The 17,288-nt window shown below is 48.4% G+C and overlaps 2 protein-coding genes across 2 annotated transcripts; one reads left to right on the top strand and one right to left on the bottom strand.

Annotated features, from left to right (window-relative positions):
* The first annotated feature begins 269 nt into the window (after positions 1 to 269).
* LOC136001358 (cystatin-A-like) lies at positions 270 to 8,869 on the top strand. Its single transcript, XM_065655600.1, has 3 exons — positions 270 to 363; positions 6,358 to 6,459; positions 8,646 to 8,869. Exons 1-3 carry the CDS (start codon positions 292 to 294, stop codon positions 8,772 to 8,774), a joined length of 303 nt encoding a protein of 100 aa, XP_065511672.1. The 5' UTR covers positions 270 to 291; the 3' UTR covers positions 8,775 to 8,869.
* Positions 8,870 to 10,207: 1,338 nt separating this feature from the next.
* On the bottom strand, positions 10,208 to 16,212 carry LOC135995257 (cystatin-B-like). The gene is made up of 3 exons (XM_065646438.1): positions 16,107 to 16,212; positions 11,750 to 11,851; positions 10,208 to 11,017 (listed from the first exon to the last, which is right to left on the bottom strand). Exons 1-3 carry the CDS (start codon positions 16,170 to 16,172, stop codon positions 10,889 to 10,891), a joined length of 297 nt encoding a protein of 98 aa, XP_065502510.1. The 5' UTR covers positions 16,173 to 16,212; the 3' UTR covers positions 10,208 to 10,888.
* Positions 16,213 to 17,288: the final 1,076 nt, after the last annotated feature.

A 17,288-nucleotide genomic window follows, 5' to 3' on the forward strand; every position in this document is an offset into this window, starting at 1 on the left:
TCTTATTAACATGAAGACTATATACACTTCAGATTTACTACATGCACTTAAGATTTTTTAAAGTGCTTCATACATTTAGTATTACTATCAGTGCTTTACATAGTTTTTCCCCGTTTTCCCTGTTTTTCTCATTCTCTAGTTCAGTAATGGTAGGTTCCACATGTTACAAGTCACATGATTCCATGACACATGTATATGTGTATATATACGAGATGTCTGGTGACTCTGCTCAGACTGCGCTGAACTTCCCTCTTCAGAACCACCGTCACTTCAGAGCAGTTACCTGCCACTATGTCGCCAACTCTTGGGGGCTTATCTGAGACCAAGCCTGCTACTCCCGAAGTGCAGGAAATTGTTGACAAGGTGAGTTGCAGCCTATCTAAAGATAAAGTCTCTGTGTGCAAAGGGTCGAGTCTTGAAGCTTGTGCAAAGGCTGGGAGACCAGGTGGTGATTTTGAACCAGTGTTTAAACTGAAGAAGCTTGTGCGGAAAATGGGAATCCCCTTGATTGCCAGCCAGTATTTCTCAGCATTCTGCATAGGCAGTGTGCCGGTAAGACTGAGACAAGGCACTTCTCTGTCTCATCCTTGTCCATGACCATAACTGGCCACCTCCAGTTAACATTTGGGTGCAGCTGGAAGGCCAACTCTACTATGCCAGCATTGAGGCTGCTTGTTTGAAATTAAAGGTGGTGTATTTGAAGGGAGAAGATTGTACCTGGTAGAATTAATTCCTCACTGAAGGACATGGATAGTACAAACCATGTGGTAGTAGGCACTAAAAAAAGATATATACAGCACGAGGCTATGGGTAAATCACTTCCTGTCCTGGAAGTAGCTCTGTAAACAGCACCTCTGCAGATCCTCTAGAGCCCTGCAGTGCAGCAGCTCTTCCAAGGGTATAAAGTGCATCCTGAGAAGCCAGAGGGGGACACTATGGCATGGGAAAGCTGCTTCTGTGTCTCCCATCTTGTGTTCTTACCCACCCGACTAATCCCCTTCACCCTCCCAGCTCTGAAAGATGGGCTCTACCCCCTTTGGCAACTGCAGAAAGCTGAACTTAAACCCTCCTTGAGGAAACAAAAATAGGAAGTCGTGGGGCTGAACATGTTGGCCAATACTGCTGCACACTCCTGTGTGTGCAGGGTTCCCATGTCCCTCCTTTGCCGCGCCATGGAGGACAGAGTTTGCACCAGCACTGGCATGGTTTATCCCCAGCTGGCAACTAAGCACCATGCAGCCACTTGCTTCCCCCTTCCCTGCAGTAGGATGGGAGGGAGAAAGAGGAAAAAAAAGTAAACCCCCTGGTTTGCAATTGAGTTGAGGTTGAGTTTACTAGGGCAGCAGAAGAGAAAAAAACCCCAAAGATAAAAGAATATACAAGATGAGTGATGGACAATGCAATTGCTCGCCAGCTGATGGTTGATGCTTAGTCTGTCCCCAAGCAGCAGTTCCTCCAGCCAGCTTTGCCCAAACTGTATGCTGAGCATGACGTCATATAATGTCGAATATCCCTTTGGGCAGCTTGGGTCACCTGTCCTGGCTGTGTGCCCTCTCAGCTTCTTGTGCATCTGGCACAGGAGCTGAAAAGTCCTTGGCTACTTAACAACAGCTAAAACATCAGTGTATTGTCAATGCTGTTCTCATACTAAATCCAAAACACAGCACCATGTACCGGCTACTGGGTAGAAAATTAACTCTGTCCCAGCCAAAACCAGGACAAGTACCAATCCGCGTCTCCCGTGAGCTTGCAGGCTGAGACCAGGCAATGATAAAACCAGGCTAAGGTGAGCTGGGCTGTGCCACCCGGTGAGACGTGTAAAGGGGCTGCGTAGGCTGATGCCAGAGTCCAGTATTCTCTGACCAGGTTCTTTTAGATATTCCACACATGGAGGGTATAATGTTTAATATCAGACTTATTTGAAGATATTTGGTGTTACATGAGGTTTCTGATTTAGGTTCCTCTTAGCAAAATAAAGCAATTGCAAAATACACTTCAATCACCATACAGATATGATCTCCATCACTGTTCTTTAGAATATGCTCACTGTCATGATGCTGGGCGTTCTCAGCCACCAGGAGGGAGAACATGTGCTGAGGCTAGCTCAAGCCCGCTATTGTCTTCCAAATTCTTTTGTTTGTTGTTGACTTTTTGTACTGCGTGTTGGGCGGAGCCACGTATTCATTGTCCCCATGCTGACCTGGCTCACTTAGGGCAGTGTTCACCGTTCTTTAAATGAACTCAGGGAGTGACACCCTCAGTCGATCCACTCAACTGACAGAGCGGTTTATCTAAAACAAGCACCCTCTGGTCTGCATTGTGTTGAGCTGATGTCAGCTGCTTTGCAGAAGCTGTGCTCTGGCACACCCTGCATTATTTTCTGAGATTCGTGGGCACATCGCCCTTGCCCAGCTCCTCTGAGCCTTCTTCCACTGTACGGCTGTATTGGTCAATCACGGTTGGGGTTGCCAGAGTTGAGCACGCATGCACGGAGTATGTGATAACAGGTTAATCAGAGGGGAGATAATTTACGGCAGAACAGAAAGAGAAAAGGATTATCTGAAACTGTTTGTGAGGCACCGACTGAATTACTCGGGAGCAGTGCTGCTGTTCCTCTTGTGCTGGCACAAGTGGTTGAAGGAGAAGCACTTGCAGTGATAAATTCCCTCAGCTGTGGAGAAGAGACCCTAGGGCAGGACTCGTAGCACCTTGGTGTCCCTGTAATTCCTGTTGCCTCATATGTGTAGGACAGGGAGAGCAAAGTCTCCTGCCTGCTGGGGGCTGTGAAGTTTGACTAATGAGCCTGTGAAATCGCTTAAGGGCCTCCTTTGAACACTGCTGGGACACTGTAGCATGCCAGATACCGAGCTATGTTCTTAATGCTTGGCAGTGTCGCTGGTGATCAAAAGATCCTGCCCTATTGCAGTGTGTATCCGAGATGAAATCTCAGTGCTTAACTGTCATGATGCCATTCTATGGGATTTTATGCTCTGTAAAGCAGAGAAGCAATTCATGTGATTTGAGTGAAGTTGTGAAGAGCATCTGCAGACCTTGGGATGCCCAACATCTGTTCTGCTCTTTGGATTATACCTGTGCCTTGTCTATAGTCAGTGAGCTGGGGCATGTTATTTATTCATTCTCCTTGTTACGCAGCTGTTGCCTAAAATGGAGGAAGGTTTTGGGTTTAAGGAGCTGCTAGATAAGAGCTTAAGAATCTTACATTTTTCCATCTGAGGATTAAGGAGCTGTCTGCCTGCCTGATTTTACTGAAGGCTCTGTCCATAAATAACAAGTGGGGGATGTAGTGGCCAGAGGATGGGAGAGATGGTAAAAAGGGAGAGAACTGGCTTGGTTTTGTTCTGAGAGAGAAATAATATGTACCAAAAAATGCCGCTTGGGATCATCCTAGGAGCCCTCAGACCCAGCCTGCTGGAGCAGGTTGGAAATCGAAATTTCCCTGGTTTGCTGGATTTAGCAGCTCCCGAGCTAAAAGTATTGCTATTGCTCCCCTGGGATAGAAAACCCATGGAAGCTGCTGGGAAGAAGAGCAGAGTAAGAGTTTATGAAGAGCCTGAGTAAGATGATCATTTCTGGCTATCTGGACATAGTGGATCTGGATGTTTCTAGGGCAATTTCTGGGCCTCGCCTGCTGGGAAGGAATGCCATGAGAGTGGCAGCCAGCTGTAGGTGTACGTGCTGAGAAAGCCAAGTAATTCTGTTGTTTCTGTGGAACAGGTGTGTGGTGAGAAGCCCTGACACGCTGCTGGCCCCTCCCAGGGGCTGCCTGAGCAGGCTCCTGAGTGATGCTGCGCTCCTCTGCTGGGCTGCTGGATGCCTCTGCCCTGCCTCGGGCCATCGGCATGGAATCGTACAATAGTTTGGGTTGGAAGGGACCTTCAAAGGTCACCTAATCCAGCCACCTGGCAATGAGCAGGGACATCTTCAACTAGATCAGGTTGCTCAGAGCCCCGTCCAGCCTGGCCTGGAATGTCTCCAGGGATGGGGCATCTGCCACCTCTCTGGGCAACCTGGGCCAGTGTTTCACCACTCTCACTGTAAAAAATGTCTTCCTCATGTCTAGTCTGAATCTCCCCTCCTTTGGTTTAAAACCATTACCCCTTGTCCTGTCGCAAGAGGCCCTGCTAAAAAGTCTGTCCCTATCCTTCTTATCGGCCCCTTTTAAGTACTGAAAGGCTGCAATAAGGTCTCCCTGGAACCTTCTCTTCTCCAGGCTGAACAACCCTGACTCTCTCAGCCTTTCCTCACAGGAGAGGTGTTCCACCCTTCTGATGATTGTTGTGGCCTCCTCTGGCCCCTCTCCAACAGGTCCATGTCTTTGCTGTACTGAGGGCTCCAGAGCTGGACACAGGACTCCAGGTGGGGTCTCACCAGAGTGGAGGCGAGGGGCAGAATCCCCTCCCAGAACCTGCCGGCCATGCTGCTTTTGATGCAGCCCAAGATACAATCGGCCTTCTGAGCTGCAAGCGCACATTGCCAGCTCATGTCCAGTCTTTCATCCACCAGTATCCCCCAAGGCCTTCTCTGCAGGACTGCTCTCAATCCCTTCATCCCCCAGCCTGTATTGATACCAGGGGTTGCCTCAATCCAGGTGCAGGACCTTGCACTTGGCCTCATGAGGATCATATGGGCTCACTTCTCAAGCTTGTCCAGGTCCCTTTGGATGGCATCCTGTGCCTCAGGCGTGTCAACTGCACCACTCAGCTTGGCGTCATCCGTGAACTTGCTGAGGGTGTACTCAGTCTCACTGTCTGTGTCATTGATGATGATGTTAAGGAGTTACTGGTCCCAGTGCGGACCGCTGAGGGACACCACTTTTCACCAGTGTCCATCCAGACACTGGGCCTTTGACTACCACTCTCTGGATGCAATCATCTTGCCAATTCCTCATCCACTGAACAGTCCACCCATCAAATCCATACCTCTCCAACATAGAGGGAAGGATGTTGTGAGGGACCACGTCAAAAGCTTTACAGAAGTCCAGATAGACGACATCCGTAGCCCTTCCTTTGTTCAGTGAGGTAGTCACTCCAGCATGGAAGGCCACTAGGTTGGTCAGGTGGGACTTGCCCTTGGTGAAGCCACGCTGGCTGTCCTGAATCACCTCCTTGTCTTCCATATGCCTTAGCACAGCTTCTAGGAGGATCTGTTGCATGATCTTTCCAGGCACAGAGGTGAGGCCGACAAGTCGGTAGTTCCCAGGGTGCTCTTTTCCATGCTTTTTAAAAATGGGTGCAATAATTCCATTTTTCCAGCCACCAGGGACTTCACCTGACTGCCATGACTTCTCAAATATCATGGAGAGTGGCTTGGCAACTACATCAGCCAATTTCCCCGGGACTCTGGGATGCATCTCACCAGGTCCCATAGATTGATGTATGTTCAGGTCCCTCAACTGGTCACAAGCCTGGTCTTCTCTTACAGTGGGAGGGACTTTGTTCCCCAGTCCCCTTCTTGCAGTTCATCTATTCGGGAAGTGTGGGCAGAGAGCTTACCAGTGAAGACCGAGGCAAAGAAGTACCTCAGTCTTCTCCTTGTTCATTGTTAACCAGTTTGCCAGTCTTGCTCATCAGGGGGGACACACTTTCTTTGACTTTCCTCATCTGGATGACGTGCAGAAGCCCTTCTTGTTATTCTTTGTGTCTCTTGCCAAATTCAGCTCCAGCTGTGCCTTGCCCTTCCTCACCTCATCTCTGCACAGCGGGGCAGTGTCCCTATACTCTTTCTGGGATACCTGTCCCTGCTTCCACTGCCTGTGCATTCCCTTCTTGCCCTTTAGTTTGACCAGCAGGTCTCAACTCAGCCACCTCTTGACTTCCTTACCCAATTTCTTACACCCGGGGATCGAGAGATCTCTTGTTTTCTATGGAAAGCGTCCTTGAAGATCTGCCAGCTGCGTTCTGCTCCCTTGTCCCTGAGGGCAGTTTCCCAGGGGGTCCTGCTGCCCAGCTCCTTGAAGAGCTGCAAGTTGGCTTTCCTAAAATTCAGTGTCCTGACTTTACTCTTCAGCCATCCCACATCCCTCGAGACTGTGAACTCCATGTGCACATGATCACTGCAGCCCAGGCTGCCTCCAGTCTTGATGTCACCAATTAGCTTACTCTCGTTAGTGACTATCGGGTCCGGTATCGCATCTCCCCTGGTAGGGCTGTCTGTTACCTGGCTTAGGAAGTTATCCTCAATGCACTCCAGGAGTCTCTTGGATTGCCTATTTATTTTGGGTCTCCAGGGTTTACTTCACTAAGGGTGTGTGTTTGAAAGGATGAAAATTACAGTGGTAGCTGTGAAAGTAAAGCCTACATACGAACCTGCCAACCATTCTTCCCTTTCTTTTTACAGGTGAAGCCACAATTTGAAAGCAGAGTAAACAAGACATGTGAAATCTTTAAAGCCATATCATATAGGACTCAGGTGGTTGCTGGGACAAACTACTTTATTAAGGTTTGTATATATTATAGGAAGGAGTGCTTTGTCATAGAAAACCATCTGATGTGACTAATAGAGTTATGGACTATCTCCAGATGCTTATAAAATTCCTCTGTTTGGCGCTACTGTACAACAGGAACATAGAAACTTATAAAACATGCACTGTGCTGCTTCGGGTGTGAATGATAACTTTCTTAGGATCATCACAGTCAAAGACTGTAGATTGCCTTATCAGCTCAAATGATTTAGATTAGTCATAACTCTACTCTCCTGTTTCCTTTAAAGGCAAAGTAGCTTTCCTATTGCCTCTGTGTCCTCCAATTGTGTTTATTAGGATCAATTGGGGGTGAGCCTGAGGATCTGATGGAGAGTTAGAGTGAATTTTTTAATTTCATGCAAGCATCTCATGCTCGGCTGACCAGTTTTGCAGGCAAGCATGCATGCTGATGTTTTGGTTCTGTGTCATGTGCTGCAGAGGAGCAGCCTGCCTGCTGGTTTTTCTGTACTTCCAAAGCCCCCTTTCTGTTGTGGAGGAAAAACAGGTAGTGCTTAATTTGGAGCCCTCTGATAGTGCTGTTCATCCTCTACTAGAAAATCTTACCCGTGGATTTGAGCAGCTTTCTGTGAAGTAACGCGGAAGTAATTGCTGGGCCTATTTTGCGAGTGAAGGCCGGAAAGCACTGCTTAGTGGCAGGCTGGCTTTCTGGCAGCAGAGCAAACACTGGATGCGATTGCTGTATCTGAACCGCACATGTGCACAGACTTACACCTGGTAGGATGTGCTCCCTCGACAAGAGTCGGTTTGGGATTTAGTAGTTCTGCAGAGACATTATGAGCATTTGCTCTAAGTTTCTCATACTTAGTTGATCCCAGGAAGGACAGACACTGCTAAAACAACTCTTGAACAGTTATTTCTGCCCTCTGGGCACCAGGGAATTGTACTGACCGAGTACGTATTCTATGGCTAATGCAAGTCTTACTTACATAAATGGTGTTTATCCTTCCCTGGCTCCTCTGAGATGCGCTTTCGCTTTGTGGACAAGGTACTGAGTGATGTAGAGTAACAATTTACAGGAAGGCTGCAGTGAAACCAGAAGTCACGTCTAATTGCATTTCTTCACTTAGTGCCATCCTGTTGCTGACTCAGGCAATATAAGATACTTGTTTGCTGTCCATGCTGAGCCTCATGAGCAAACTACTCGGAAATAAAGACTGACATGTTAGTGAACTTGGAAGAAATCCATTTTATAGCACTGAAAACTGATGATGGGTCTCGTTTTCCCAATCTTGCAAGTGGCAGGAAGCAGTTATTCACTTTAGCGGTAGCTGGAATGACCTCTGTCACAAGATTGTTTTCTTTTATCCTTCTGAATTCTCCACATTGCTAAATTTTACCAACAGACTTGCAGATGATCTATAATCCAGACCAAGAGAAACAGTGCAGCCTCCAGAAGGCATGCAAAAACCTCCTGGAGCCTAAGGCATTAAACTTTCCCTTAATGCCATAGACCTCAAACAGCGAGAAAACTTGTGCTTGGCTCTGTATGTATGAAATCATGCACAGCTCTGTAGTAGCAAGCCTTAGTGGGAGGACTTGCTGGAGGGGAAGGTGAGTTTATTTTAAAAATTATTTATTTCAGCCACTTGCCCTACTCTGAGAGGCACCAGGATGTGTCAAGTTGTCTGTTCAGGCACCGACGTGTTTGCAGTAATTCTGCAGACAAGGGATCCTGGCTTTCAGGTTTCTTAGGACCGTGTGCTGGCTGTGGCTAGATCTTTCTGTGCCTTCTGGGAGATGACACTGTCTCTGCACCTTGCCCCAGCCCTGAGTCATTAAAATTTACTCTGTGTCTCTTGTTTCCTACTCTGAGTGTCCGGAGAAGCTGTCAGCTGATGTGCTGGGATCTTTGTGACCTGAATAGGGTGCCCTGCAAACCTTTCTCCCGTTGTGCCTGCTGGTGCTTCCACACTCCAGCAGTGCTGCCCATTTTCCATTTGCATGAGTCCGAAGGTTTTTATTACAGTGCTCTACAGGTGTATAGAGTTTCCAGCACCAGTTAGTTACTATCCAGATGGGTTAAGAGCTGATGAAGTAAAAGGGGAGAGAAACCTAAAATTCAGCTCCTGAGCAAAGATATTCTTCCTGTTGTTTGAACCTGCTTCACCCATGATCCTCACTTTCCCACTGTTTTGGTTTCTAGGTCCAAGATTCTGATGACAACTATGTCCACTTAAGGGTGTTTCAGGGCCTCCCTGCTGAGAACGACTGTCCCAGCCTTGTCAGTTTTCAGACTGGGAAAACCAGAGATGATCCTCTGACCTACTTCTGAGAGACAATGAGGAATGGTGCCTCACTTCTGCAAGATGTGTGTGGATTCTACCTGTGTCAGTAAATGCACGGAAATAAAATAAGTTTTGAAAACTATTTGTTCATCTACTGCGTGTCATGTCTAGGTCTGCTGCCTGGCTAAAGCTCAAGTGGGCTCTGAAATAGTATTCAAGGCTGTTTGTGCCACCTGAGGTACTAGAGCTGTAAGACAGAGCACACGCATTTCAGCTCCTCTTTCCAAAATGCTGACAGGCAGAGGAAGTGCTATAATAAGCCAGACTTAGGGTCTCCAATATTTCCCTGTTTGGGGGGGGTCTGCGTGGGGACTCTTCTGGGCTGCTATGAGAAAAAGCATGTAAGACCCCTTAATATTCAGGAGACAGAACATGCTCCTTCTAAACAATGCTGGTTACACACTCCCACAGAGCACACCTGCAACGAAAAGCCCAGTAACACACAGGTAAGGTCACCATGCTCTCTCCTCTCAAAGCTGCTTGCCATTTCTTCAGTCTACACCACTGGTCGCTGATCTCTGGCTGGACCTTGTGCTGCTGAACTTTTTGAGCACAGCAGTTCAGCGAGTTTGCAGTCCAGTTCTCTGGCACATACTTAAGCAGCTCATCTATGAGGTGTTATGGAGAACAGCATCAAAGGCCTTACCAAAGTAAACAACAAACATCTTGGCAAATTGAGAGAGGATGGATATCTAATCATAGCAGGCTATGAGGTTGATGAAGCATGACTTCCCCTTTGTAAATCCATGCCGACTACTTCCAATTGCCTTTTTGTCTTTAATATGTGTGGAAATGACTTCCAGAACCATTTGCTCCAGCGCCTTCCCAGGGACTGAGGTGACGCTGATGAGCCTGTAGTGCTCCAGGTCCTCCTTCTTGCCTGTCTTCAACATAGAAGTGATGTTTTCTTGCTTCCAGTCCTGGGGAACCTCCCCCAGTGCACATGACCTTTCAAAGGTCCTTGAGTGTGGCCTTGCAATGACACTGGCCCTCAGCATCCATGGATGCATCCCCTCACACCCCATGGCATTGCCTAAGTCTGGTTTAGGTGTGCCCCATGCCTGGTCCAGCTCTGCTGAGGAAAGTCTTCTTTTCTCCAGACTTGCCTGCTCATCTTAGGCACCTCAAATTCCTGTAGGCAAGTCCTACCAATAAAGGCTGAGACAAAGGCAGCATCGAGTGCCACAGCCTTTCCCATGCCCTCTCTTAGCAGGTGCCCTGCTCCACGCAGCACAGAGGGACTGCATTTTCCTTGGTGTTCCTTTCTAATTTCTAACTAAAAGACTGGAATAAACCTAAGGTTATAAGGAATATGAAAAACACTCATGGAAAAAAAAACCACCAACATCTGAGCAACATAACCAATATTGAAAACTAGAAAAGAGAACAGTGAAACACTACTCAAAGTCAAATATGCCCTTTCGATTCAAGAGAAATGTTTATTGTTATTAATGCAGAAATGCTTGTCCAGCTTAAGTTCCTTTCCAGGACTTTTCCTTAGGACTGAGAACTGAGTTCAGTTCTGGTTTTAAACACATACCCCCTCTACTGGACATCATATCCTGCTGCTGCTAGAGGATCAACATGATCACCACGGGAATGTTTGTTTCAAAAGACAATAATCCTCCTCTTGCTTTCAAAACCACTTTGGTCTCTCTTCAGGTCTTTGCCAAGAAAATACATAGCACAATTTAAATCTACAGATATATTCACAGTTGCAAAATAGCACAGAAGAGATCTGGGTTTTCCTCTCGCTCCTTGCTGCAAATACAGAATGCCAGTGTCACTCCCCTTTCAGTTTCTAAACCAGGGAAGTCCACAAACAGGACTCAGCCGCAGTATTCCAGTTATGTTGCACTGAAGTCAGTGCAGCTACTTGGATTTGCGTTAGTGTAGGTGAAAGGAGAACCGTGTGACTCTAAAATTTAGATATCGCACAGGAATGGAATGGCATAAAAGCAACTGAATGTTTTCCAGTGGGAAGTTAAAAAAAACCCAACACATTTACTTTGCTCCTTTGTTGGCACAGGAATCAACATTTTGCACCCTATAGAAAATGCACATCAGAACCAATCAGGAAAATGCACAAGACAGAAGCTTGCTAGAAAAAAGCCAGTTCATCCTGCTTAGTCTTGCTGCTCTGGTAACTGTGGAGACTCAGCGGCTTGTTCTCGTGAGGAAGGCTCCTGAACACCCGCAGGTGCATGAACTCATCATTGCCAACATGGACCTGCAAAACATAAAAACCTGTGAGTTCCACGGAGTAACAGCAACCTTCAGCAAGAGGGGTGGTCAGACTGGTGTGTCTTGAGGATGGTGAAGCAGAGAGGTGGCAAGAAAAACCATCACCTCAGAAGGTGTGGTCTTGTTCTAAACCAGACTGAGAGTTCTGACTTTGTGGAGTTATGACTTTATGACCCTCTAATCCTTCTATGCTTGTTAATGCTCCCTGTGCCTGAGACAGGGAACGTACATCTAGGGAACCAGGGCTGCACAGAAGTGAGTAATCTATTAAATACATGTAAAATGCTCTAATCTTGTCTGGCACAAGCAGCACTTCAATGCTTTCATCACAGGTGCTTGGTTTTGTGTGTGGCATCACTACAGGCAGAATCACAGTGGGTTTGACACTTCACTGTGTCTTCACACACCTGGACTTCACTTAATGCAATGTTAGTGTTCATCATCACGGATGTGTAATTATCCCCAAATCTAAGTTTCATAAAAGAACCGAAAAGTAAAAACCATTATGAAAACAGGGAAGTACTCTCATCTCCATGTAATACAGGGAGGTGGGCTGGGAGGTGGGGGGTGGATTTTTTTTTTAATGTATAGATTTTTTTCTTATTAAGGCCAAATCATAAGCACCCCTGTCTAGGTAAGTAAAGAAAAAAAACCACCATTCCAAATATTATACGTGTTAATTAAAAACAACCAACCAACATTGCCTAGTGTCCTCTACCTTGATGAAGTAGTTTGTTCCAGCAACCACCTGAGTTTTAAACTCCACTGCAGTGAAGACATCAAAGGTTTTCCCTTCTTTTTCTTCTAGCTGAGGTTTCACCTTAACAAAACAACAGAGTATTTAAGACTGATGCAAGATTCAAGTTACTTAGGACTTAAGGCCCACACTATAAGGGTGCCTTTGCACCCTTTAGGTCACTACTGCTGAATTCCCAGACACAGAGCTGCTGCTTTTCCAAGTTACTAAATTATCAAAATGAATCATGTTAAGTTTTGTGTTCAAGAAAGACGAGAAATCTAAAGAGGCAGCAAAGCCAAGAGAGTGGTGTGATTCAGTCATCATAGACTGACACCGAATCTGGAGCTTCCAACAGAGAACTGTGTGGGTATTCTAGAAGGTTTATGTTGACAAATTATTTCCTCTATTGATGTCTCAGCTTCCCTTTCTGTTCTGTAGATCTAACAACAAATGGGAAGTGATTCAGTACCCACATGCACAAGACTATACATCTTTTTAAAGAGAAGTTTTTAACATTTATCATTCTTACAAGAAAAAAGCCCATCTTCAGCATTAGCTCCCTTTTCAAATTCAGAACAAGTTGTTACAGACCCAGCATCACAGAACAGACAGCCATCCAGAAATCAAGCTTTCAGAGCAAACTACCCAAGCCTACAACACAACACAAATCTGACAGTTCTTCCAGCACGTCTGCTGGAATCTAGAATGTTTTCAAACTGCAAATATTTTCCAAAAAATAATTGCACCATTAAGCTTCCGAGCTATCATCCCCCTTTCCAGAGTGCAAAACCTGTGCTCAAGAAGTCAGAACAACCTGTCCTGTACCTCAGCGGGAGGCAGGAACTCACAGAGGTGCAGCTCTTCTTTCCCACACTTGGCTCTCTAGAACCTTGCGGCTATATGGTAAAGTTCTTGGTCAGGGAAGCAGAAGATTTCAGGCTTCGTTTATCAGGGCAATATGAATTAGTCTTGGGAGTCCTTGCTGCAAGCGCAGGTCTACCCAGGCCTTACCTCCTGCACCACATCATTAGGTAGCCCTCCCTCCACTCCCAGTGCAACAGTACCAGCAGTGAGTAATTTTCTCTTTCCAGCTACATGGTGGATTTTGCCTTCTTCCTAAATTCAAGGGGAATGAACATATTTGCTATCCTGCCTGAGCTCCACCTGCTTCCTTGGAGGAAAACAAGTGCCAGTTTGCCACTGCTCAGGTGCTCTAGGTGAAGCAGGAACAGAAAATGTCTGCCACAGGGTATGTCCTCCCACTGAGAAGGCGCAGGACTAAACTCTGGTGCCTTTCCAAGACAGGTGATCGGTGATTGTCCTGTTGCTGAGAGCTGTGGCCATACTGTACATCATCCCTCAGAGGTCATACCCTCTACACTTCTTCCAGGCTATGGATAGTACATCAAAAGTACGATAATGATGTTTGGATGCCTTTGTACATGTTTTTTTTTTCCATATAGAAATCAAAGCGCACTCGGCAACTTTGCATTTGAAGATGCAAGGAAGTGCGCAGCCCCAGAAAGTGCAGTGATTCCGTCCTCCCTGAGTGGTTTCAGTTTCCATCACTAGAGCTACTATTACAAATTTTAAGCAGCAGGGGAGAGGGTGGGCATAGGTATCCCACAGACCCTATGCTGTCCTGTGCTCCTTTAGCAATCCTAGGTGCTGTGCAAGGTTGGTTTCTCAGGTCTCCAAATTGCCCTGGCTCAGCACATTTTGTGTTTCCACCAGAAAGCCGAACACTGGGCTCCGTGACCGGAGGCAGCGTGGGGTGACACGTGGCTGCCGGCTTGTCAGGGTGTTATTGTGACAATGACTCACCGCGGCACGTGACAATGGGCATCTTGATGCAGTACGGAGAGGGAGAGCCCAGAAATACTCTCTGAAAGACCCGGTACTGCCCACCATACTAGTTCATCGTGTCAGTCTAGATCTGGAGGTCCTGGCGGACGGTGCACCAAACATGAGCCATCGCTGTGCCCTGGTGATAACGAAGGTAACAGCATTCTGGGCTGCATCTGCAGGAGCCTCGCCAGAAGAGAGAGGCAAACGATTACTGTGCTTGTTAGAGCACATGTGGAATACTGCGTCCACTTTTGGGCCCCCAGTACAAGAAAGATGTCAATAAACTGTAGCCAGCTCAGCAGAGGGCCACCACGAGGCCAGATGGCTGGAGCACTCGTGCTGTGAGGAAAGGAAGAAAATTAGCTTGCTCAGCCTGGAGAAGAGAAGGCTTGGATAAAAGCTTTCCAGTCCTTACAAGAAGCCAGGATCTTTACAGAGGAGCAGAAGAGTGAGACTCAATGGTCCTAAATTGAAATTGGAGGTTCAGACTGGGTATAAGGAAGAGCTTTTCCCATGAGGCCACACTGGCAGTACAGCAGCCTGCCCAGAGAACTTGTGCAGTTTCTGTCCGCAGAGGTTTTCAAGACCTGACTGGACAAAGCCCCGAGCAACCTGGGGCTGCTGACCCTGTGCTGGGCAGGAGGTGCAGTCCTTTCCCACCCAAAAATCTGTGATTCCATCATGCCATGAAGGTTCTCTGTTGTTCTGCGTGGCCTGTTTGCTTACTCCCAGAGCACTTACTGAAAAGCAGATGGTTCAAAAAGCACCCTGACTGACCTCTGCCACAGGTGCCAGCGAGAAGCCAAGGACTGAACAGGCCTGGGTGGAAATTCTGGCTGTGGGGAGGCCGTTCCTGTGGGACTCCTGAGCCAGAGACACTGCCAGAGGGAAGCTGTCCTGCTCTGCCTCCCGCTGTACCTGCTCTGGGCAAGCAGCAGTACTCGCCAGGTCCACGAATCTGACGGATGCTCAGCCATCGCTGTCGCTCTTACAAAGCAGTAAAATGGAGGCAAGAACTGGAAAAGCAGGAATGGGAAATATATTTATGGCAAACAAACTGGCAGGCTCTAACAAATCTCTGCAAAGATTTGATTTTAAGCAAGCGAGGTAATTTTAGAGGTCTACCTTGATTTAAGAAAAGGAATGTTTCCTTCACAGTCCGTATCCAGATACAGATATAACTGCACAGGCAAATTTCAGTTTTGAGTTTCTCTATGTATTTTAAATAAAGTAATACAAGCTGGCAGTCAAAACAAGCTGGATAAACTTTGAAATATTTAGGTAATTTAAATGAAAATGCCAGATTTTTTGTTAATTCCCTTCATGTCTGATTCCAGATGGGTTTTGTTTTTACTCTTCATCTTATATTTGGACTACTAAACCACCACAGCCTGCCACAGAACGGAAATTCGGGATTTAAAACCAATCTAGTTTTCAGTCCATATGCAACACTAACTGCATACTCACGTTATCTTTAACACAACACGTAGACCTCTCCAGGTCAAAACAATTACTATGACTCTCTCGGCAATTCTCAGTAGGGTACTCATTACTGCAGACTCAGGTTAGGGCTGAGGAGATGCACATCTCTTTGGTTTTTTTGGAATGCAAGATCATCAGATTCTACAAGCGAAACTTTAATTTCAGTGACTGTGCCTTTGGGTGCTCTGTACATGTTTAGTAACTGCTGCAGTCTAGGGAGCTTGTCTTTCGTCTTTCTGCACTGGCTTGACGCACCCTGGCTGATCAAACCGAAAAGCAGAAGGAACTTGAGTTCAGTCATGACTGAAACAGGACCACGTGCTTTGAAAGAAGAACTTAGTTGTACATCGGCATTTTTAGAGCAAAAGCACGCGCTGCTCCTTGACAGGGGCTGTCATTTAACTGTCCTGGAAGTAGTTTCAGGGTTTGGAGCCGGTAGCGTGTAGAGCCGAATTCTGCTTTGGGGAATAGCAGAAGCAGCGGAGACGTTTTCTTCGTCCTCCAACAACACCAACAAAGTGGCTACAAGATTCAGACTTTGCAAGAACCTCCTGAGCTCCTTCCTCAAGCTCCCGCACCTTTTGTAGCTGGGACAGACACCGGCAGCAAGAACGGGGCCGGAGCACCGGCGCTGACCCCGAGCACTCCACGCGGCCCACGCTTGCTCTCGAAATCCCCCCAAACGTCCCCCCAAAATCCCGAGCCTGCCCTGCCTGCGGTCAATAAAACCAGGCGAGGCCAAGCGGGCAGAGGGCGCCAGGAACCGCTCACCGCACTCCCGGTCGCTGTTCCTGCTTTCGAGCCGAGCGGGGAGGAAAGGCGTCTCCGCCTCCAGCGCTGCTGGGCAATGGCCCGACGCCCGGGTCCCCGCCACCCCCTGCACCGGGACGAGGCCCCAGCCGTCCGGTCACACCGGCCGCTCCGACCGCCAGCAGCCCGGCGGGAGAAGCCCCGGGAGACCGGGGGTCCCTCCCGGGCTGGCCGCGGCGCAGCGCAGCCCCCTCACCTCCTCCGCGATCTGCTGCGTCTCACGGGTGGCGGCCCGGGCCGCCGAGGCGCCCCCGCACAACATGATGGCAGCCGCTCCGCTCCGCCCCGCTCCGCCCTCCCGCTCAGGCGGGGCCGGGCCTGCCGGCGGGGCGGGACCGGGGCCGGGCCCCACGCGTGACTCAAACCCGGCGTTTGCGGCTCCCGAGCTGGGGGGCGGGAGCAGCGGTGTCCCCAGGGACGCTCCTGGGCCGGGGAAGTCTTAGCGCAGCGCGGCGGGACCAGCCCTGTCCGGGCTCGGCAGAGCGCGCCCCGCCCCAGGACAGGCTGCGGTCGCCAGCGGGAGGAAGAGACGCTGAAAGCAAGAGGTGCAACAAAAGCTGCCGGCAGAGCGACCCCCGGGAGGTCTGCAGCCTGTCCTCGGCGGTGACACCTCTGGGAGAGGCGTGTGTCAGGACAGGGCTCTCATGAGCTTCTTTCTTTCCCAGTCTGTCGTGTTTTCCAGCAGCCGTCGCCTACGTGCAAAGTTTCCCGGTACACAACTCCCTCGTTTGCCGTGTTCATCGTTCCCTCTCCTGGGCTGCTTTTGCTGTTTCTCAGCCAGCAAACCAAAAGCTGTGTGAATCACCTGGCCTTTGAGAAATCCCCTGCACTCTGAACGTTCAGGTCTTTAGCTAAACTTCGCTGCAATTCACACCCCCAGATTTCTTGGAAAAACAACAGCAAAAACCTACCTTCCTCCCCCTGCTTTCCTTCAGCCCTTGGTACATTTGGTAAATATAGCCCTACATCTAAGGACAGCAGGTATTCCATACTGAACCAACCTCCTGCACTGGTAAGGGGGGCATGGTGGGAAGGGTGAAACAGACCAGGGAAGAAGGATTTCTTTTCCTTGGTATCATCATCTCACTCCTCCGTGGAGAGCAAGTACATGTTGTGCTGGGGCTTTGGGCCGGCAGAGCTCAGCTGGCTTTGTGAGCAGAAGGCGAAGTATCGGGCTGTTCACTGGGATGGTTCCCTGCCCATGGGCCATGTTTGCCAATGGAAATCCCACCACGGAGCTGATAATGCTCTTTGCCTCTGTCCCCACTGCTGTTGCTTCTCTGCCGGGTGGTTTGGGAAACACCGACATTGGCAGGTGCTTTCCAGTAGGGGTTTGAGCTACAGGGGATGGGGTGGGACAGCCGTTCATGTGGACAGC

This window comes from Caloenas nicobarica, chromosome 1 (assembly GCF_036013445.1).
Source record: "Caloenas nicobarica isolate bCalNic1 chromosome 1, bCalNic1.hap1, whole genome shotgun sequence".
Classification (NCBI taxonomy): domain Eukaryota; kingdom Metazoa; phylum Chordata; class Aves; order Columbiformes; family Columbidae; genus Caloenas; species Caloenas nicobarica.

Bases quoted from the DNA above. Each gene is read 5' to 3' on its own strand.
- LOC136001358 (XM_065655600.1), top strand. From the start codon at position 292: ATGTCGCCAACTCTTGGGGGCTTATCTGAGACCAAGCCTGCTACTCCC. The intron at 364-6,357 runs GTGAGTTGCAGC...TTCTTTTTACAG, and splicing joins TGCAGGAAATTGTTGACAAG to GTGAAGCCACAATTTGAAAG. The intron at 6,460-8,645 runs GTTTGTATATAT...TTTGGTTTCTAG, and splicing joins GGACAAACTACTTTATTAAG to GTCCAAGATTCTGATGACAA.
- LOC135995257 (XM_065646438.1), bottom strand. From the start codon at position 16,172: ATGTTGTGCGGGGGCGCCTCGGCGGCCCGGGCCGCCACCCGTGAGACG. The intron at 11,852-16,106 runs GTGAGGGGGCTG...TGTTTTGTTAAG, and splicing joins CGCAGCAGATCGCGGAGGAG to GTGAAACCTCAGCTAGAAGA. The intron at 11,018-11,749 runs GTAGAGGACACT...TATGTTTTGCAG, and splicing joins GAACAAACTACTTCATCAAG to GTCCATGTTGGCAATGATGA.